At 47.4% G+C, this 21,795-nt stretch overlaps 1 protein-coding gene across 6 annotated transcripts in view; it reads right to left on the reverse strand.

Moving 5' to 3' along the window:
* The window catches only part of MYH10 (myosin heavy chain 10), a 132,696-nt gene that overhangs the window by 55,578 nt on the left and 55,323 nt on the right, over positions 1 to 21,795 (reverse strand). For all 6 annotated transcript variants that reach the window (XM_043583088.1, XM_043583089.1, XM_043583085.1 and 3 more), the window contains 7 exons: positions 12,373 to 12,436; positions 10,417 to 10,515; positions 7,583 to 7,726; positions 7,239 to 7,334; positions 5,593 to 5,711; positions 4,816 to 4,968; positions 726 to 899 (listed from right to left, as the gene is read on the reverse strand). In XM_043583088.1, coding sequence (XP_043439023.1) covers positions 726 to 899; positions 4,816 to 4,968; positions 5,593 to 5,711; positions 7,239 to 7,334; positions 7,583 to 7,726; positions 10,417 to 10,515; positions 12,373 to 12,436 — 849 coding nt within the window. The remainder of the gene's footprint in view (positions 1 to 725; positions 900 to 4,815; positions 4,969 to 5,592; positions 5,712 to 7,238; positions 7,335 to 7,582; positions 7,727 to 10,416; positions 10,516 to 12,372; positions 12,437 to 21,795) is intronic.

Below are 21,795 nucleotides of genomic sequence, written 5' to 3' on the forward strand. Positions count from 1 at the left end.
GTGTTATCACTGCTCCTTTAGGTCGGGGGTTTCTAAAGAGCTGGAAGTCTGGGAGACAGCTTTCGGACTGCCAGGGAAAACACAGAACACACGGCCGAGTCACGGACATCTGTCGGAGATCATAAGCGCACGTGTTACGTGTGGTCTTGCGTATTTCTGCGGGAACACTAAACCAGAAGAAAAGGACCTCTGATACGTGCTAGGACTGCTATTAAAAGTACATCTACCCCCAAACCCCTGGAAGAGTCAAATCAGGAAAAACCCTGCCCAAATAAGAACATCCTTGTGCTCACAAGGATGAGCTTTAGTTACAGGAACAAGGGGTCTAAATGCCGTGACTTGCTCCCGGATGACCTGGGCGGCCCTGTGTGGCCCGGGCAGGGGGTGAGGGCACGGTGGAGGGGAGGTCTGCAAGCGGCAGGCTCACACACGAGAGGGCGGAGGAAGGGCCTTCCCTGGCTGCTTACTTACTTTTCAAACAGGTATTTCATCAAAGCATCTCTTTTCTACAACGTTTATGTTAGAAAATTATCTTAAAGCGAATTAGGCTGAGGGCGCCCGGCCAGCTCAGCCGGTGGAGCACGCGACTCTTGATGTCAGGGTCGCAAATTCGAGCTCCACACTGGGCGTGGAGCCTACTTAAGAAAAGACCCCTTAGGTGGGCTAGGTGCCCTCGGGGACGACGCTGTGGGAACGACCGCCACGCTGCCGGAGCGCGCCCTTACGGGTCTCTCGATGAGGTCGATGCAGGGCTGCAGGTCAAGGCCAAAGTCGATGAAGCTCCACTCGATGCCCTCGCGCTGGTACTCCTCCTGCTCCAGCACGAACATCGTGTGGTTAAAGAGCTGCTGCAGCTTCTCGTTGGTGTAGTTGATGCAGAGCTGCTCGAAGGAGTTCAGCTGCACGGGGTGGGACGTGGGACGTGGGGAGGGAGGGGGAGAGAGAGAACGGGAATCATCAATCAGCCGCTACCGACACCCGCCACGGGAAATTCTCAGGGACCAGCTGCAGCATGGGTTCTGTGTGAGGAGGGGGCCTGAGTGGAGGGGCCTCGGCCTCTCACCGCACCAGCGGCGGGGGACCTTCCCGGAATGCGCAGAGCAGGGAAACACTAAACTCTGCGCGCTAAGCGCGTCATCTACGTGTGAAACAACTCCGTGCCCACTGCTGAATGGTTAGCAAACAGAAGCGAAGGGATAAGCGAGACAGGGAGAAAGAGAAAAGGCAGAAAATCAAAGAGGCGTGGGAAGGTCAGAGGCCACGGGGCTGAGTGTCTGGAAGCCTTGTGGACGGGCTCCTGTTCCCGCTCTTCTCTTCAGCCACAGTCTCTGGAGCAACTTAGGTCCTCCTGGCTTTGGGGGGTGGTGGACGAGACCCTGGCCAGGCCTGATGAGGGTGCTCGGGGAGCGGGAGGCTCCAGCTGCCTGTCAGCGCGTTCCCTCCTCTTAAACAAGGGTCTGCCCTCTGCCAGTGTCAACACAGTGGTGACGGAGGGGGACCACGCTCCTCATGGAGAGCACGGAGCGCACAGAACCGTCGAATCAACAGCCGCACACCCGACGGGGACGCCACCTCGTGTGTTCATTAGGCGTCAGGACGGGAACTGGATCGTCTTCTCACACGTTCCAGACAACGCCGTTTCCTTCTTCGGGAACTCGCCGGTTTGTCTATGATGCTGCCGATGGGAAGGACGGACGGATGGGTGGATAGGAAGAATTTTTAAGCACAATCACCTTAGGTGTTAGAAGTTCTCAACCTTTTTCCCCTGAGCCTCCATGCTGTTCGCGAGAAGCACGTGTCCATAAATAACTGCTCTCATTATGAAAAGTGATCTTCAATTAGGGAACGTGTACTCCGTCTCCAAGGAGATTTATAGTCTGAAAAAGCTGTTCCGATCCTCTCCCCGTGGGGGTGTTCTACTGCTTGAGAATGCGGTCACACTTGGAGGGCAGGGACGCGGTGTTCGCCCTGCTCAGCACCGTTATTTCCCGGGAATATCTGCAGACTGCCCGGTTGTGCGTATTCACGTTTAGGTAAATGGATTTTGTTCTGCCGTGAGATGAGGAGACCCTACTGCTCTATGCAGCTTGGGCAACTATGTGGGATGGCATTTTTTTTTTTTTAAATTGAGTTCCTAACTTGTCTTCCACATTTAAACTACAACTACGTTTTCACATAATCAGTACTTAAAATGGTAATGCGTGGTATACAATTAAAAGTGGACGAAGAGGGGTGCCTGGGGGGCTCAGTTGGGTAAGCCTCTGACTCTGCATTTCAGCTCAGGTCATGATTTCACAGTTCCTGGGTTCAAGCCCCGTGTTGGGCTCCGCGCTGATGGTGTGGACCCTGCTTGGGATTCCCTCTCTCTACCCCTCCCCTGCTCTCTCTCTCTCTCTCTCTCTCTCTCTCTCTAAGGTAAATAAGTAAAAAAAATGGGCAAAGAGCCACATGAGAAGTCTCACTCACATCACCTACTTGTTCTATGGTTAGCCACCGTCCCCTGCTTCTCGTGATCCTTCCAGAGATGTTCTGTGCACTCACATGTGTGTGTTACCTTGATTTTTTTCTTTTAACTTGATCTGTCCTGGAGTCTTTCCACAGGAGGATATAAAGCCAGCTCCTTCTTCATAGTGGGTGTACAGGACCCAATATATCCAGTGTATGGATATACTGTAATTCCCTGAACCAATTTCCTAATGGTGGACATTTAGGTTTTTTCCATTCTTTCCCTAGGACAAATAACACTCGCTACCACAATCCTGCATTTTTACCTTCTCCATTTTTCTTTTTTTTTAAAAAAAAAATTTTTTTTTTCAACGTTTATTTAATTTTTTGGGGGGGACAGAGAGAGACAGAGCATGAACGGGGGAGGGGCAGAGAGAGAGGGAGACACAGAATCGGAAACAGGCTCCAGGCTCTGAGCCATCAGCCCAGAGCCCGACGCGGGGCTCGATCTCACGGACCATGAGATCATGACCTGGCTGAAGTCGGACGCTTAACCGACTGTGCCACCCAGGCGCCCCATACCTTCTCCACTTTTCTATGGTCCATACATTCATAGGTCAAGACCATACTTCTTGAAGTACAGTTTAACTTTACATAATGTTTCACTTCTTTTAATATCCTTTTCATTCCTTTTTCAGAATTTTACGGTCTGTTCTTTATTTTCCATTAATTCAACTTTCAAATTAGTTTTAGAAGAAGGTTGCTAGTCTCCCCCCACCCTTAAAATTCCCATCGGCAGGCGCCTGGGTGGCTCAGTCGGTTGAGCATCCGACTTCAGCTCAGGTCATGATCTCACAGTTCGTGAGTTCGAGCCCCGCGTCAGGCTCTGGGCTGATGGCTCAGAGCCTGGAGCCTGCTTCCGATTCTGTGTCTCCCTCTCTCTCTGCCCCTCCCCCATTCATGCTCTGTCTCTGTCTCAAAAATAAATAAACATTAAAAAAAATTTTTTTGGGGCGCCTGGGTGGCGCAGTCGGTTAAGCGTCCGACTTCAGCCAGGTCACGATCTCACTGTCCGTCAGTTCGAGCCCTGCGTCAGGCTCTGGGCTGATGGCTCGGAGCCTGGAGCCTGTTTCCGATTCTGTGTCTCCCTCTCTCTCTGCCCCTCCCCCATTCATGCTCTGTCTCTCTCTGTCCCAAAAATAAATAAAAACGTTGAAAGAAAAAAAAATTTAAAAAAAAAAAAATTTTTTTTTTTTTTTTAAAAATAGTATTTCCGTCGGTAGGTTTTGAATGGACATGTTTGCTTGAGAAGTAACTTGGGGAAGATCTGCTGCTTTATGAGGTGGAAACTCCCTGAGAACATGGTACGTTTTCTAGGTGGTTCTGTTTCTCACAGTAGCACTGGGAGGTTGCCTTCGGTAAACTATGCTGTTTCTGCTTAAATTTATTCTTCAGTCTCTCATCCGTTTTTGTTGCGGCTGGAATCAGGGATCTCTTCTTTCATTGTACCTTCTGATTATGTAGAAGAAGGCGACAAATTTTTTTTTTTAATGCGACACATGCCCAGCCACCTTTCATGATTTCTCAAGTTTTCCACAGATCAGAACATATTCAAGCAATCTCCTACAGCGACAGCGGCAGCTCAGTGGCTAAGACTGCGCCCCCCAGTGACATATCTCAGATCTGCTCAGGCCAGACTGATCGTCTGAGTTGTTCATTTTAAAGCTAAGGCAATTCCATACCCCGTGGTGGCCAGGATATCACACTGGTCCCATGGAGTATTTAATTCAGTATTTGTGCCTCACCGTGGAGTCAGTCCATCAAAGGAGACATAAAGATGTAAATTTTTAGGACACGGAAACTGTATCAATGTTTTGGCACAACCACAGCAGACTTGTGACCGCAAACCAGTGATGGGATGGATGCAGAGGGCGTGGAGAAAGCCAGTCGCAGCAACAGCAAAATACACCAAAATCTATCACCAGACCCCGTGATGCATCTTCGGGACACAGAGCACCATCTCCGTCTGTGTCTGCTACCCCTCGCTCTCCGGTCAGCTAGGTGTCGCCATGCTGGCTTTCTAGCACTTTCTAACACTTGACAAATTCTCTCCCATACAAGACCACTGACTTACTCCCATCACGTAGGAAAACTCGCAGAGGCCGGGCGCTTCTCCTCCTCAGGTATGCTTACCTGTAGCTCCCGAGACACCTTCTGTGACTGGGCCCACTTCCTCCTCACGGCACCCTACTTTGGCCGCACCTGCTCACCTGCCGTTACAGCCCCGGTGCCCACAGTGCACCCGGTACAGAGTGAGCCTTCGTGTTTATTAAAAGAATAAACAGAAGAGCAGGAGAGAGAAAGACCTACCTCAAATATTTCGAATCCAGCAATGTCCAGGATTCCGATGAAAGATGCGCCCTGACGCTTGGTCCTGTCCAGAGCTTTGTTGATGCGGTGGACGAGCCAGCGAAAGAGCCGCTCATAGGTAGCTTTCGCCAGTGCTTCTACTGCAAAATCTGCCTGTAGTTAGACAACAACCTTTTATTCTGGAAACAACCTACGAAGCATTTCTAGCGGTTATCTGGAGTTTAATGCTCTATACTGTTCCCAGAACTCAAATAGCTTTTGCTACTTAACGTTGTCTCCATTTGACATAGCGACAGTTAAAGGTACAGGTAAACATAAACTGCAGATGATCTACTGAGAAGGGAGAAGATGCCTAGGAAAAATAGACTCTTTCCTGGGCCCTTGGGGCTCTGTGCAGCCTGTCTGCCCAGTCTTAAAGGAGTCTGCCACGGAACGGGTGGATCTGACGCCCACATTCTTGGTGCTGGGCCACCCACACAGGGACCCGGGAGCAGCGCGCCCTATGGCTGAGTGGGCTTCCGAAGTTATACAGCTTTGTCCTGCTGGATGATCTACCTACCTGGGGAAAGCCTGAGGTGATATTTCAAATTTACTTTAGAAAAAAAAAATCACTTCAAAATTTTTTCTGGAGAAAACCATACAAGAGAAAAAACAACACGCAGTACCAAGAAACACCTGTTACAGAGTTTCTGTTAAGGTCTGTTACCTGCCAATAGGAAGGTCTTCTGAGGATAGCTGGTCATTCAAACAAACGTGCAATAACAATGTGAAACTCACTTGTTCTTTGGTCTGGGCTTTCTGCACATAGTCTCGGCCGACCTTGATCCGGGGGGTGAGGATAGCCCGAGTGAACTCCATCACATTCATCCCCAGAAGATGGCAGAGTTTCTGTGCAACTAGAGCGTAAAACGTTTCCTAAGTACTAGGCTTCTACCTACGAGCTAGTCACAACACGTTCGATAAGAAACCTCCAGAAATAAACTGAGTAAGTCTTAAAAAAGGACGGGTTTCAGGTCTTCATCCTTTCGAATGAGTACCACTCATCCTTAGGTAAGAAGGAACAGGCAGCAGTTACTTATTCTGGGTAATTCAGCGTAAGTTACGGAGTCTTAGAACCCATGGATGATGCACAGAATGAGAAAAATAGCATTTATGCTAATTTAAATCATGTTACCAGGATAACTGGTCGTGCATAATGATCCCAATAATATTTAGTAGGCAAGAAACCTAAAGGTTTTTAAAAATTTGCATGGCCAACAGCGAGCACTCAATAAACAGCTCATTCCATTACTACTGTTCTCGGCAGCCGGGCACGTACCTCCTCACGTGCTCACTGGGGACACTGCCAAGTTCTAACAAGTGTGAAGATTATTCTCATTTTTTTAGGTTTATTTATTTTGAGAGAGTGCAAGTGGGGGAAGGGCAGAGAGAGAGAGGGAGAGAGAGAATCCCAAGCAAGCTCCACAGTGTCAGCACAGAGCCTGATGTGGGGCTCGAGCTCATGAACCTCGAGGTGGTCATGACCTGAGCCGAAGTCAGATGGTTAACTGACTGAGCCACACAGGAACCCCTCTAATTTTTGATTAAGTGTTAAAATAAGAAAATTCTATAAGGATAAGCACATTTTGAGTTACACCGGGAATAGAACTTACCCAAGTTCTTACTGGCAAAGACCTGAACCCGCCCCTCCCCACCAATCCACACGTGCTGTCAGCAACTGGACAGTAGTCCTGTGTGGGCAGGACAGGCCGTGCCGCAGAGGGCATTTCTTCCTTCGGTCTGTGGCTCTCGCCACTGGCTCGTACCAACTGCTTTGCTTCGACCTCTAGGTCCTGGCCCCTTTTAGTTAACGTGTGTACGAATGCATGCGTGTACGTACTGGATGGGAAGTTGAAAAACACAAAGAAGCACAAAAAGCCAACGGCCCACACCCCTTTGCTAAAATGATAAATGACATTTTAGAGCCTAAAAAAATATACCTGATGGTGGGGTTAGATCTTGGTTTACTTCATTTGATTGGATATTTCAAAGTAGTTCCTGGGTTCCCCACTCCCCATTAAAATGCTGACAAACACATCTTTTTGCATGATGTGTGTTTTGTCTGTCTTACTCCCTTTTCTGAGACTCTATCTACTTCAAAGGGCCAGGCTCAATCAAAAAGTTCCAGAAGTGAAATGAAACACAGCCTAGGAAAGAGAAAATTTACAGGTCACCTGGCGCGTGAGAAGTACAACTTTAGCTTTATGATGTTATTGTGAAGAAATGCAGCCAGATGTTTAAACAGACACAACGGAGAACTTCTTTACATTATGGAGAGCTGGCAACTTATGCTTGGGAACATGACGACAAACAGCACGACACAACTGTGGCCGTGGCACAACAACAAACCACGTAAACAAATAAAATCATATTGGTCAGCTTACCTGTATTTTCTGGCATGGACGCTTGGTCAGTATTTCGCTCCTTTTTGAAAGAAATGTTTCCAAACTGTAGCACTGAAGATACCACTTTAAGCATTGCTTTACATGGATACAGAGAAAAATAAAATTATTACATCAAATTGCAGCAGAGACGTATTCTAATTTATTTTGTGCTAAAAATTAGCTGTAAACAGCTTTTCAGTAACACAGGTCTCAGGAATTTGTACAATTACGGGTGATTCTCATGATTTTCTGTCATTTCCTAGTTTACGCTCTTCCCCCTGCCCCGCTGGCTGTGCTAAAGTCTTATATAAGCGAGTAGCAGAATTGGGGGAAAACCCACGTACAGAGAATTTCCTCGTGAGAGAAGCCCATTATGTGCATTGCTTCCATGGTCTCCTGAAAGTTATCTTTGTCTTGCTGTCCCGGAATGGGAATGTAGCCATTGGAGAGAAATCTGTAGTTATTAAATCCTTCAAGGAGCAGATCAGCTAGGAGAAAACATAACGGATACAGTTTAATAAATAACCATCAACAGACGAAGCACCCCCACCTTCACGCTGGGCTGGGCCGATCACGGGAGACGTGGCCCACCGCCTCCATGCCACCACACTTCTTCCTGTCACACTTTTTCTTCATAGGTTCATTTCAAAAACATGCAGTTTTCCATCCTATCGAGGAGGGAAAATGAGGGTGGAAACTGCAAACATTCCAACTGCAGTTTCTGGGACAGTGGCTTACAGGATATTTGAAATCAGTAGCCCGGGGCACTTGGGTGGCTCGGTTGGTTGAGCGCCCGACTACAGATCAGGTCATGATGTCGTGATTTGTGAGTTCGAGCCCCACATGAGGCTCTATGTTGTCGGCGTGGAGCCTGCTTTGGATCCTTTGTCTCCCTCTCTCTGCCCCTCCTTCTCTCTCAAAAATAAACAAACATTAAAAAAAAAAAAAAGACAAGAAATCGGTAGCCGGGAAACGATGCACATTTTCCAGATAACTAGGCCTTACTGTTTTCACATTTAAATAGTTTAGCCATCTTTTGAGGGAAGGTTTTCAAGCCCTATAGTCTGTAATTTTATCTTAGCAAAGTAGTTTACAGCAAATGTTACGGGGTCAATAGGAAGACGACACGAACGTAAAGACCCAGATGCAGAAGGTACAGAATGTGGAATAGGCAGGTCCTGAGCCAGGCCGGTGCCCCGAAACCCTCTGAGCCCGTTTGTCTGGTGGTAAATCTGTTTCTCAGAGTGATGTGCAACCCACATTTATGACAGAGTTATCACAGCAGCCGCCCCCATCGACTACTTGTACTTTAGGGGCCCTGAGTTGGAACTTAACGCATCCTTTCGCCAAAGGTGTGGAGACCAGAAGGAGGTTTCTCAGGAGGGGTCAGAATAGATACAGCTGTTTATCTTCACACTCGATGTGATCATGTGCTCTCCTGCCAGGAGTTTCTGTCCTGTCACTGAATTCTCACCTACCTCACATTTAACCTCTACTGGCTACCGTTTGCTCTCTTTTCCTCTCTCCTTCTTTCAACACTTTGATCTTATTTTTTTGGTTCATTACGACTGAAGTTACTGCCGGTCTGAAAGCCCGAGAGTTCTCTTCTTCGGCATCACGGACCGTATCGTCTCGGATGTTTAATTTCTCAGTGCAATTACTCTATTTGTTGCTGATTTTTTTCCCCTTACGGGTCCCTTCTCTCACTTCTGGGCTCAACGCTTCCACAGATGTCTACGTGAGCAAAAGCCTACAGCCCAGGTGACAAAGGTGATACGACGCAGGTGTCTGCTCTCGCACAGGAGGAGCGCCGACTTTTCAGTGCCGATTTCAGAGGAGACCAGGAAGCCGGACGTCCTTCCTTCTCCCTCAGATACCTCTGACTCGGAACTTTACCCCAGCCAGTCCTATGCTTCCAGCCCTTAGGATTCGTGACAAAATACATGCATAAAAGTCCGCCATAAGCTCCATCTAGTACTAGTGGAAGCATAAACGTATATGTTCAGTTATAAACCTGGGAATAAAAATATTTTCTCAATTTTATCAATTTATTCTTTTTTACTTTTTTTTTTTACTTTTTTTTTTTAACGTTTATTTATTTTTGGGACAGAGAGAGACAGAGCATGAACGGGGGAGGGTCAGAGAGAGAGGGAGACACAATCGGAAACAGGCTCCAGGCTCTGAGCCATCAGCCCAGAGCCCGACGCGGGGCTCGAACTCACGGACCGTGAGATCGTGACCTGAGCTGAAGTCGGACACCCAACAGACTGAGCCACCCAGGCGCCCCTCTTTTTTTACTTTTTATATTCATAAATGTTGAAACCAAACTTGCATAAAAATGCGTATCTTCTAATTTAAAACTTCTTCGTTTTTTATGTTATTTTCTTTATAAAGCTTATTTTATTCATCTCGAGAGAGAGAGTGTGCGCACAAGAGCCAGGGAGGAGCACAGGAAGAAAGAAAGAGAGAGAGAGACGGACAGACAGAGAGAGAATCCCAAGCAGCCTTGGTGCTGTCGCTGAGAGCCAGACACAGGCTTGCCACCGTGTACTGGGAGATCACGACCTGAGCTGAAATCAGGAGCTGGGACGCTCCACCAGCTGAGCCCCCCAGGCACCCCTAATTTAAAAGTTTTTTAAAGAAAAGAAACAAACGTACAAAAGATGACGTAACACCATCTACAGAACTGCCACTTAAAAAGTATTTACCCGTGGCACAGAAGTTCTATTTCATTTTCATTTTGGTGTGTACGAAACTACGGTCGACCCCTGGACATTGCAGGGGGGAGCCGCACGGGTCCACTTACACACAGCTTTTTTTTGGGGGGGACAGTTCAGTTCTATAAATGTATTCTCTCTTCCTTGTGATTTTCTTAGTGTGTCTTCCTATAGTTTACTTTGTTGTAAGAACGCAGTATACGGTGTATACAACCTACAAAGTACGTGTAACAAACTGGTTATCGGTGAGGCTCCCAGGCAGCAGCCAACGATCAGTCGTTCAGTTCTGGGGACTCACAAGTTGGGGGGTGGGTTAGGCCTCCAACCCCCGTTTTGTTCAAGGGTCAACTGTACTGTTTCCCCAAAATGTTCTCTTTCAAAAAAAAAAAAACAAAAAAAACCCATAATCCTGAAAAGACAGTCAAATAAATACAAAATAGTAGGAAACTTTGTGAACTTACACTTCAGGTGTTCTCCTGCTCCAGATAACAACTGGTAAAAGATATGAAAAGTACGCTCATCTTTTGCTTGACGGACAGCACGAGATTTTTCTAGAAGGTCTGAGCGAAGATGGTTAAGGATCGAATTGAAAAGGTGGCCCTCTCTCTGTGACTGTACGAATTTAATTTGTAAAACGTTCTCTTTCTCTGATATATACTAACCCTCCTGCGATGAACCGTTCTGAATGATTAAAACCTGTAAGTGAAAAAGGAAAGAAAATATACGCACTCACGTTCCTCACTAATCTTCGGGAATCATGGACCGTGTTCACGTCAACCCTCCCCCCCCGCCCCTCATCTGGGTTATAGTCAAAGAACACAGCACTAAACAAGGAACTCTAAGAAGCTATAGAAAATGAGCTCAAGCCTTTGAAGGCTGAAAAAGCCTTCTGGGAGTTTATCACAACTTTACGAACAAAGAAGCCAAGGCACAAAGGAAATTGCTCAAAATAACATAGCTCATGAGCACAGGGACAGAATTCAGGGCTCAGGTGGACCTCAGGACGCATGCTTGGCCACCGTGGTCCCCAAGAGCCTGGCACACACAGCCTCGTACAAGTGGCTCCGGTCCCTCTACATCCACTTTCCAAATACCCCGAGATGGCCCTGACCAGACTGACCACCGGCCCCCTATGCTGGTTGTCCAGAGCCGGCCACAACCCCTCTGCCTGGGCTTCCCACACGCCAGAGGCTCGCCCCCAACCTGCTTCTGCACTTCAGACCACAGCACACCCGCCTGCGCGTTTGGGGTGCATCTCTGGGACCCATGTGGGGTCTCTGGTCGACAGTCACCCTGGGCTGTCACACAATCTCCGTTTCTCTGCTCTGGAAGATGACCAACTCTTCTGAAGTCAGCTTTCCCTTCACTTCACCAAAGTGAATCCATTCTGTAAATTAGATTATCCCAAACACATCGTCCATGTTTGGTGGAAAATACGTTTACAGGAAAGCTGCCATGGCAGGACCAAGGTGAAGAAACTCGAGATTTATTCCCCGGTCATTTCCAAGTGTTTCTTGTACTTTCTGGCTCTGAGCGTATCTGGAGACGTAAAATACAATTCTGAATTATCCCTTACCTGAGGGATCGAAAGGTTGTACTTCTATCACAGGGTCCCTGATACTTGTCAGAGGTAGCAGAGAACTGTCACCTGTATCCTTCCTAATTGGGACACTATCATTTGGAGTCCTTTCCATTTTATTACCTCTGTTTTAATTTTTTTAAACGTTTATTTATCTTGAGAGACAGAGCCCGACGCGGGGCTCGAACTCCTGAACCAGGAGATCATGACCTGAGCTGAAGTCAGATACTTAACCGACTGAGCCACCCAGGTGCCCCTTACCTCTCTAATCGAAGTAATTCTACATAGACTTCTGTTTTCTTAAGGCCCTTCTATGCAGATGACATCTTCTAGGACGACTCTTTGTATTTGACATTTGTTTCTCCTCTACTTATATTCTGCGTAATGCTAACTGAAACTACTGGAACTGTGCCCTTGCAGAAGGCTTGTTGGGGGGGGGGGTATATGCCCATCCCACTAATACCGCGAGCAGACGGTAAACAAGGGCTAACCCAACATGGACTCAGGAGCAGTTCAACAGGAGGTGCTCACCTCAAGGCTCTCCTACCGCGCCAACGTTTCCTGGGTTCAAGTGCAGGTGATTCTCCCCTCAGTGGGACTCTCCTCTACCCCGGCTGTATGAACACGGTATGGACTGGCATGAAAAACCACCACCACCACCACCACCACACTCTGGCATTAACATTCAGTAGCTGGAAGTGTCTGACCATGTCATGATCCTTCTGGGCTTCAGTCTGATCACCTGGGGAGTGGGAGTGATGCCACACGGGGCTGCCCTGGGCCGGAGGAAGATCAACCGCCTCTTCGGTTTGGATTATGCAGTTACGGAAAAGGATACATGTTTCAATGTTGGCCCCAACGATGTAGCCAGTTACATCAAAGTTGATGCGGATGAACTTGCCCTGGAAGTAAATCAGGAGAAAACTGAAAGTAAGTAAGGACACAGAGGGTGTGAACACTGTAGGAAAGTAACAAGCCAGTGCCTCTCGGTAAGTGTCCATCAGTTGGTTGCAAACATGGGTCTTAATTACTGCCTCGAATAGAAAGACAAGGAAAAAGCCTGGATAAGTTCCCAAAAAAGCAGCAATCAGATAGGCTACGTTCCTGGACTGACATAGTAAAAAGGAGACCCTAATCATTTACAATTTTTAAGAAGCTCTTCCACATAATCTGAGATCAAAGACATTTGACAGCATTAAAGAAACACTGCATTTGGCCCTAATAGAATTACTTCTTGAAAAAATGATGGATTGGTCTGGTGTAACAGTTTTGCAAATCCCTAAGGAATACTTGGGTCTCCCCACGACACACAGAACTGTTTTAAGGAAATGGAAAACGGATTGTTTTGTAACTCATTTCATAAAGTTCCTGTAATATGGAATACCCCAAACGGTACAGCTGTCATAAAAACAAGAAGGCAAAAATAAAAGCAAGTATCTCCCCTATAAGTACAGATATAAAGGCCAAATTAACCCTTTGCAAAACAAAGAAACTTAACAACGACGATGATGTAAAAACGCTATACACTCGCTCATCACCCAAATAAATGGTCAAGGGACTGGAGGGCTTTCCTTGGGGGGAAATGGACAAGCTGATCCCAAGATTTACAGGGAAATGGAAAGGACAAAAAAAATCACAACCATGTTGAGAAAGAGGACCAGAGCTCAGGGACTCACATTACTAGAATTCAGAAAGCTGTGTTTATTAGGATAGATTGGTATTGGTGGGAGGCTAGAGATACAGATCAAGGGATCAGAAGAGAGTCCACAAATAGACCACATGGGAAGGGTCAACTCACCTTGAACAAAAGGCGCCGAGGTAATTTAACAGAGAAAGCCAATCTATTCAACAAACAGTGCTTCAGAAATGTGTAAAATGAAACCAAAAGAACCTAGACACTTCATACCACGTAAAAAAGTTAACACAAAAGAGATCACAAACCTAAAAGGATGGGCTAAAACTGTAAAGCTTCCAAAATAAAAATAAGAGACCATCATTTATGACCTTAGCAGAAAAAGATGTCCTAGAAAGAATGCAAAGAGCATGAAGCTTTAGGGTTTATCAATTGAAAACAGATAAACTGGGTTTCATCAGAATCTAAAACTTCTTCAAAAGTCACTGTAAAGAAAATGAAGAGTGATACCACACACTGGCAGAGAATATTTGCAAAACACCTACCTGATAAAAGACTTGTTCGCACGATAACTAAAAAGCTCTTACAACTCAGTTAACAAGACAAATAGCCCAAGGAAAACACTGGGGAAAATATTTATACAGTTATTTCGTCAAAGAAGATACGTAAATGGTCAACAGTCTATGAGAAGATGCTCAACGTCGTCGGTTATTCGAGAAAAGCAAAATAAAATGAGCACAAAGAGATACCAGCACACACCCACTAAAATGGCTGACATTTTGAAGCAAGACCAGCAAGGAGACAGAACCAGAACGCTCCTATCACCCTGGTAAGCCACTCTGGAAACGTCTGCCAGTTTCGTATAAAGTGAAACCTAAGTCACCGTGTGTGCCAGCGATCCCAATCCCAGTGACCCGGGAGAAATGTAAGACTTGCGCATGAATGTCCAAAGCCACTTGACTCTCAACAGCCCTCAAATGGAAACAACCCAAATGCCCACCAAGTGGAGACTGGTCAAGGACATCGTGGTCCATTCATACAGTGGAATATTACTGGGTGATAAAAAGGAACAAACCAGTGAAATACCCAACAACGTGGATGGACGTTGTACAAGAGAAGCAAGACATAACACACTACATACTGTAGGAGCCCATTCACCGGACGTTCTGAAGAAAACAGACCATGGAAACAAAAGAGATCAGTGGTTCCCAGGGCCGGGCTACACAGACTACACAAAGGCAAAGGGAAGCTTTCCCAAGGGAAGGAAATATTCTCTCTCTGGGCCACGGTGTTGGGCTCCCTACAACACACATTTGTCTAACCCTGTCCAACTGTACACCTAAAAAGGGTGAATTTTATTTGATGCAAAACTCAGCTTAATTTTTATAAATCACCAAGGAAGATATCTTAGGATCCTGTAAATAATTTTAAAATTTAAAATTTAAAAAACATAATTAGTTCCTTCTATTTACTACGAATAGATTACACGTTGGCCCACACCCTTCTACTGGGTGTCCAGTCCACCCACCCATGCTCCTACCCACCAGGACCCTTCTCACCTTTCCCATGTTAGGCCTACATTTATCACATAAATATCTGCTCTATGTACAAAAAACGAGTACTTAAGTATTGGGATGCTACCGCAGAAAAATTTAAACTATATTATGTGCAAATTGTACCTCAGTAATATTGACTTTTGCAATTGAAAACAAGAGGATAATTCACTAAAATCATACTTCATTTTTAAATGTCTATTTCTTTATTTCGAGAGAAAGAACAAGAGAGCAGGGGACGGGCAAAGAGAGGAAGAGAGAGAATCCCAAGCAGGCTCCGAGCTGTCAGCACAGAGCTCAACCCCAAGAACTGCAAGACCATGACCTGAGCCAAGATCAAGAGTTGGATGCTTAACTGCTGAGCCACCCAAGTGTCCCCATTATTTTTTTTGTTCAATATCATGCGCATTCACAGAGAACTCACCCAATTTTCCAATTAAAAAAATTGCAAACCAAGCGAGGAAAACAAGGTGAAAAAAGAATGCACGTGGGTAAATCTAATGCTATTTCCTGCTGGAGGACCAACAAATGATGGGGGAGGCAAGTAAATTCTACCTCGAACCCCTGCGCCCTCCTCCTGGGTCTTCCACTCCCACCACCATGGAAGTATCCTGCCTCACGTTATCTGAAAGCCCTGTTCTGTACCCCGGGATACACGGCTGGTTCAGTAACACCAGGGGTGCCATGTCACCCACCACAACGGACATTCTACGAAGGGTCTGCTTCAGATGCTGCTAACGCCCAGAGTGTTCAGGAGGGAGGGGAGAAGCACGATTCCTGTAGGATGCAAAGGCCTTTTGTGACCAAGAGCAGGGCCATGTAGAAAATGCCTCTGACTACACGGGAAACCGTTCCAACACAGGCTAAACCACAAGTCTGACAGTTATGACTGGGCGTATGTAGGCAACAGAACAGAACACGTGAAACCAGGTTTCTAGGAAATCAAGACAGCGTCTGTCACTGGCACCCACAACGCCCTCTGGCCTAAAAGCTGATGTTAAATCACCGAACTTCGTGAGGTTAACAACACTTTCCGTTCCATCTAAAACCGCAACGCAGGGGCACCCAGGTGGCTCAGCAGGTTAAGCGTCCAACTTTGGCTCAGGTCATGATCTCACCGTTGGTGAGTTCAAAGCTCTGCGTCGGGCCCTGTGCTGCCACCTCAGAGCCTGGACCTGCTTCCGATTCTATGTCTCCCTCTCTCTCTCTCTCTCTGCCCCTCCCCCGTTCATGCTCTGTCTCTCTCTGTCCCCAAAATAAATAAACGTTGAAAAAAAAAATTAAAAAAAAAAAAAAACATTTAAATAAATAAATAAATAAATAAATAAATAAATAAGTAAGTAAGTAAGTAAGTAAGTAAGTAAAACCACAACGCAAATCCATCTTTTAGGGCTTGCTAGAGAACACTTAGCATTTTTCTGCTACTCAGAGTCACAAAACAAAAATGACAAGTTGCTCACTTGGGTGGTGGGTTCTGTTATGGGTGGGGGGGAGTGGGGACAGGAAGTTTTGCGTAGTTTTTTTTTTTAACAGGAGAAAACTTGTTTTCTTTTGAGACAGGCTCTTGTGAGGTTACACGAGTACTACTTTTATACAAATGACCATTTTGCACAAATCGTACGACCATGGCACTGAGAGATGCTGACCTAATGGCCCCGAGCAGAAGCAGAATCATGAGGCTTTTGCTCTTTCGACACCTGAGGGACACGGTGGCGGGGCCCCTCCAAAGGACACAGAGGGGCTATGGGGACACAGAGAACAGCGTCACACGATTAGGACAGAGAAAGCTTTGCAGGAGTACCACTGGAGCCGAGTAATCTTACAGTTTCTAAGTATGTTAGTTTGCTTGAAGCCACGGGGTAATTAAAGGGAGGCTCCGGGCTGGTTTATCTGCAAGCTCTCTGGAGTAAAACTACCACGAACAACACTGGTCCTTGACACACCACAACTGGATCCTGACCTCCTGGCTACAAGAGAAACGGTTCCACTGTTTTCCAGAGACACGGCATTCTGGGCTAGCAGCTATTCAAAGTGGCACCCGCAGGCCCCTTTATGCTCCCCCGACGACACGTTCCCTTAGTGCCTGATCTAGAGTAACGAGCGAGATTTAATCCAGAGGCCAGATGGCGCTGTCCACGGCTTCAGCTACGGTGACCCCCAAACTATACCAGAAGCTCGTCAATTAACAAGACGGGTTTTCACGTGAACTAAGGGGTCTTGTTGCGTAGTATGTAACGGATATAAAGATTCCGGGGGTAACGTGGACTGACTGGAAATAGACACCCCCTGTCTGGTGTGAACAAGGTGCTAAGACTCCAGAAAGGCCCGGAAGCTGCCGTGTCTGTCGAGAAGGCTGCCTTGGGCTCGATGCTCGATTGGTTTCCCGCTGCAAACTGTCCTCTGTCGCTGACATGGTCACATCTGGCCCCGGGGAACCTTTAGGGAAAGGCTGGGAGTACTCAAGAGACAGCAGTGAGTGCATTCAGTTTACTTACAGACTGTTTTTAGTGTCTGCTTGCTTAGAAGCACACGTGGGGGTGCAGAACCCTGGCTTGCCTTCACCGTCATCTGGTAACCCAGCGGCAGGCAGGGCACCGGGGCCTTTACCGGGCTCTCGCTACTGAGGCTCATTATCTACCAAAAAGGCACATGAAACCGGGGACTGCCAAAATGGCTTGATTCCGTTTGGGGGAGAAAAAAAGATCTTTGCACGAATACAGAGGGCTTCCTGCTAGATGCAAGATGTATCTGTGGATACAAGGCAGAAAGTGAAGTCCCCATTTTAAAGGTTCCGTTACGAGAGACTCATCTCACACAAACCGCCCGCATCTGGAATGCATCTGACTTCTCCACAAACAGACCGGGGCTAACCGTGAACGATTATTTTCCTAAGGGTAATGCTCTCCTCAAAGAATCCCCTTTAATCCGGACCATGTGCTCGCAACTTGGAAAGAAAAAGATCATCTTCAGGAAACGATTCGTCTCTATCAGATCAAAGAGATGGAAACAAATGGGACTCTAAAAGCTGATGGGAGTTTGTAGTTTCGAGCATTTTCACCGCAAATAACGACTCGGCGCAACTCCGCTGTCCACCCGCCGTTTCCGCGACTTGTCGCTCCTCCGGCGGGACGCGGGGCGCCGCCCCCGCCTGTCCTGGCCACACAGCCGACCCTTCACGGATCTCAGACGGCCCACGCGTCCAGCCCCGGGGCCCGCGTGTTCCCAGAGGGGCCCGGCGCACGTGGTCACCAGTGCCCGGAGGTTGAAGGCCCGGATGCAGGGGAGCCTGAGGAGGCCAGGGGCTCGGTTACGCCCCCGGGGCCTGGAAGAGCGGGCGGGCGGCACCTCGTAGGCCGCCGCAGCCTAACCGAGCCCATTCCGTAACCGCGAGACGCCCACTACGTACGCGCATGTGCGAGGCGCCGTGCCAGGAACGAAGGATCGCGAGAACAGGCTGACGTCCTCCCGCGAGACGCCGCGCGCTCCCGCACGACACACAGCGGCCGCCCACAGACGCCGAGGAGCGCGGTGAGGAAGGCCGCGACGGACGGACAACCCGATCAGGTGCTCAGGAGACACAGATGGGCAACCGCGGACAGACCGGGAGTACGTTCTGGAAGAGCGACCCACAGGGCTCACTCCCGTCTGGACACCGGCCGCGAGGCAAGGCGGAGTCCGGGAGGATTTTCGCCGTTGCGTTTCACGCTCCCGCAGCCGGGAGGTTTGATGGCACCGTAGAGTGACAGAAGACGGAAGGAGCACATTCTGAATAGAAAAGGTTCCATTTGGAACACGTTAAAGCTGCGAAAACCACGAAGACCGCCAAACGGCAAGAACGAGGCGGCACCACAGGGCCGGGCAAAGGGCAGGAGCTCAGTAATGAGCCCAACTGCACAACGAGATGGAAATTCCAGAACATGTGATTAAAAGACGGGCCTGCACGGGGCCGCCCGCTGACGCCGCGAGAAGCAAAGCGTTGGCGGCGGCAGCGCCCACAGAAACCTTCACAGGGAGGCCTCGAGTTAGCTGAGCTCCCGACAGCCCGTGCGGCCACTCACTCCGCTATTTTTTATGGAACCACTAAAATCAACTACTTTTGTAGCTTGGTGCGGTTAACGCCTTTGGATAGTTTAGTAGCTGGCTACGCTATTTCTCTGAAAAATCCTGTAAATATCAATATGAAGTTGACTTCCTAAGAATTACAGCCCAAAATCAACTATTTTATTATTTTTTTAAATGTTTACTGAAAGAGCGCATGAGTGGGGAGGTGCAGAAAGAGGGAGACAGAGGATGCACCCTGTGCCGTCAGCAGAGCCCAAAGCGGGGCTCCAACCCACAAATCGGGAGATCATGACCTGAGCCAAAATCACTCAACCAAGTCAACAATTTAAAGACATTTTTGTTTCTCAGTTGAACTAGCTATGTGTAGGAACACTGCCTTAATGAAAAATATTTTCTTAAAAGATAAGCTTTAAAAAAAATTTTTTTTTAAGTTTGTTTATTTTTGACACAGAGAATCTGAAGCAGGCTCTGCACCCGCAGCACAGGGCCCCCATGCGGGGCTTGAACTGACAAACCATGAGATCGTGACCTGAAACCGAGAACTGGATACTAAACTGAGCCACCCAGGCACCCCAGGAGATTAGCTTTTAATAGAATAGGCAGAATAAGACCTTTGGGAGGTGGAACTCTAGCTCAAACAGGGTTTATTGAGGATTTAGACTGGGTAGGTATTCTTGCTGGCAGGATCTTGCTAGAAAACAACCTAAGAAGTTCTTTCTGCCAGTACGATGTAAACAAGTTCCAACCAGAATTATTTACATGCACTTTCAGAACAGGATGCATAAATAATAAGCTTTAAGGAGACTTGTGTATAGTAATTACTTTGCAAATAAATTTTGACAAGTGATTACTTTGATTCAGACTCTAATTAAAAAATTTTAAAGATATTTATTTCTGAGAGAGAGAGACAGAGGACAAGCAGGGGAGGGGCAGAGAGAGAGGGAGATACAGAATCCAAAACCAGGGTCCAGGCTCCAAGCTGTCACAGAGCTTGATTCAGGGCTCGAGCTCATGAACCGTGAGATCATGACCTGAGCCAAAGTTGGACGCTTAACCGACTGAGCCACCCAAGCGCCCTGATTCAGACTCTAATTTAAAGAAACAAGCTGGAGCAGGATTTTTCAACCTCGACATAACGGACATTTGGGGCTGGATAATTCTTTGTCGTGGGGTCCATCCTGTACACTGTTGGATGTTTAGCAGCATCCCTGGCCTCTACCCATCACCGAAACCAAACAACCAAAAATGCCTCCAGGCACTACCAAATGTCCCCTGAGGGTCTCCAATTGAGAACCGCTAATCCAGAGTATTGCAAATTACAGATTATAACCTGCCTTTGTCAATACGGAAATCTCTCTAATGATGTATGTGCGGCAGCCAACCTCTGAGATGGCCTCAGTAACCCCCAACCTCCAGTACCGCTGTCATTGCGCAGTCCCCTCCCACGCTGTATCAGGGTTGGTCTCTGTGGCCAGCAAACTACATCAGAGCGTTGGCCCGTGACTTCTAAGATGGGAAAGAACACTGTGTGGCTTCTGTCTTGCTCTCTTGGATCATCTGCTCTTGGGGACCACCAGCTGCCATGTCATGAGCACACATCCCTATAGAGAGGTCTTTGAGGTGAGGGATGCCTTGGAGGAACTAAGGCCTCTTGCCAAAAGCTACCCGGGTAAGTCTGGAAGAAGAGCCTCCGGCCTCTTCAAGCTTCACGTGACCGCAGCCCTCACCAACAGCACCTTCGTGGCACCTTCACGAGAGATGCCGAGCCAGAACCACCCATCACATGGAAGCGGAGATGATCCAGGTTTCAAGTCACCAGGGTTAGGGTAAGTTGTTACACAGCAACAGGTAACTAATACGGAATCCTATTTCCACGTGTCCCAAACGTACAAACGCTGGCAGGCAGATGCGTCCTTACTGCTTAGTAACGTACTCACTACAGTCTTTACCAAAGGACCGGATGGCAGCAATTTATCTTTTTTTTTTCAGGTTTTTATGGATTTGAGAGAGAGAGTGCGAGACAAAGCAGGGGAGGGACAGAGAGAGAGAGAGAATCCCAAGCAGGCTCCATGCCATCAGTGCAGAGCCCGACGTGGTGCTTGAACTCATGAACCACAAGATCCTGGCCTGAGCCGAGATCACGTCAGATGCTCAACCAAGTGAGCCACCCTGGTGCCCCAATAATTTCTTTTCCAGGCAAAGATGAGACAAACAGGCACAAAACGGTTTCTCCTGAATTTAAAGTGTGGCTTGGGGCAGGGGAAATCAGAAAAGACTGGTAACTTGATTTATGTAGTAAAATAAAGCATTTTCCACTAAGAAATCCTTGTAAATCTGCATGGAGATCCACATCCCAAAGCTGGTAGCTCACTGTCTTCTACCCCGTGATACAGCCGCTAAACGCAGGGCTTTCAGGAGGAAGAATTTAAGATTTAAATGTGGCTCAGGCTCAGTGCTGATGACCCAGGGGATGATAAAACCCTATAAACGAACCTTAGCTTCCCCAGATCTTTTACAAACCCCAAAGTCACAGCTATGCTTTCTCCTGACACAGGCATATTTGTTATTCCACTCTGTCCATAAAAAGCTAAAATAATGACCTAATGAACTTGGATGAAGCGATTATCTTACTAGGAATAAACAATACTCCAAACAAATAGGTTCCTATTTCCTCCATAATGTGGAAAGCCTCTTGCACTCGAACTACCTCTTTGGGTGCCATGGGCTGAGTCGTGTCCCATCTCAAATTCTTTAAAAAAAATTATTTTTTAAATGTTTATTTATTTTTGAGAGAGACCGAAGATGAACGGGGGAGGGGCAGAGAGAAAGGGAAAGACAGAATTTGAAGCAGGTTCCAGGCTCTGAGCTGTAAGTACAGAGCCCGACATGGGGTTCAAACCCACGAACTGCGAGATCGTGACCTGAGCCAAAGTTGGACGCTTAACTGAATGAGCCACCCAGGTGCCCCCCACTGCCTCAGAACAGGACTATATTTGGAGAGAGGGTTTTTTAC

Source organism: Prionailurus bengalensis, chromosome E1, assembly GCF_016509475.1.
Source record: "Prionailurus bengalensis isolate Pbe53 chromosome E1, Fcat_Pben_1.1_paternal_pri, whole genome shotgun sequence".
Taxonomy (NCBI): domain Eukaryota; kingdom Metazoa; phylum Chordata; class Mammalia; order Carnivora; family Felidae; genus Prionailurus; species Prionailurus bengalensis.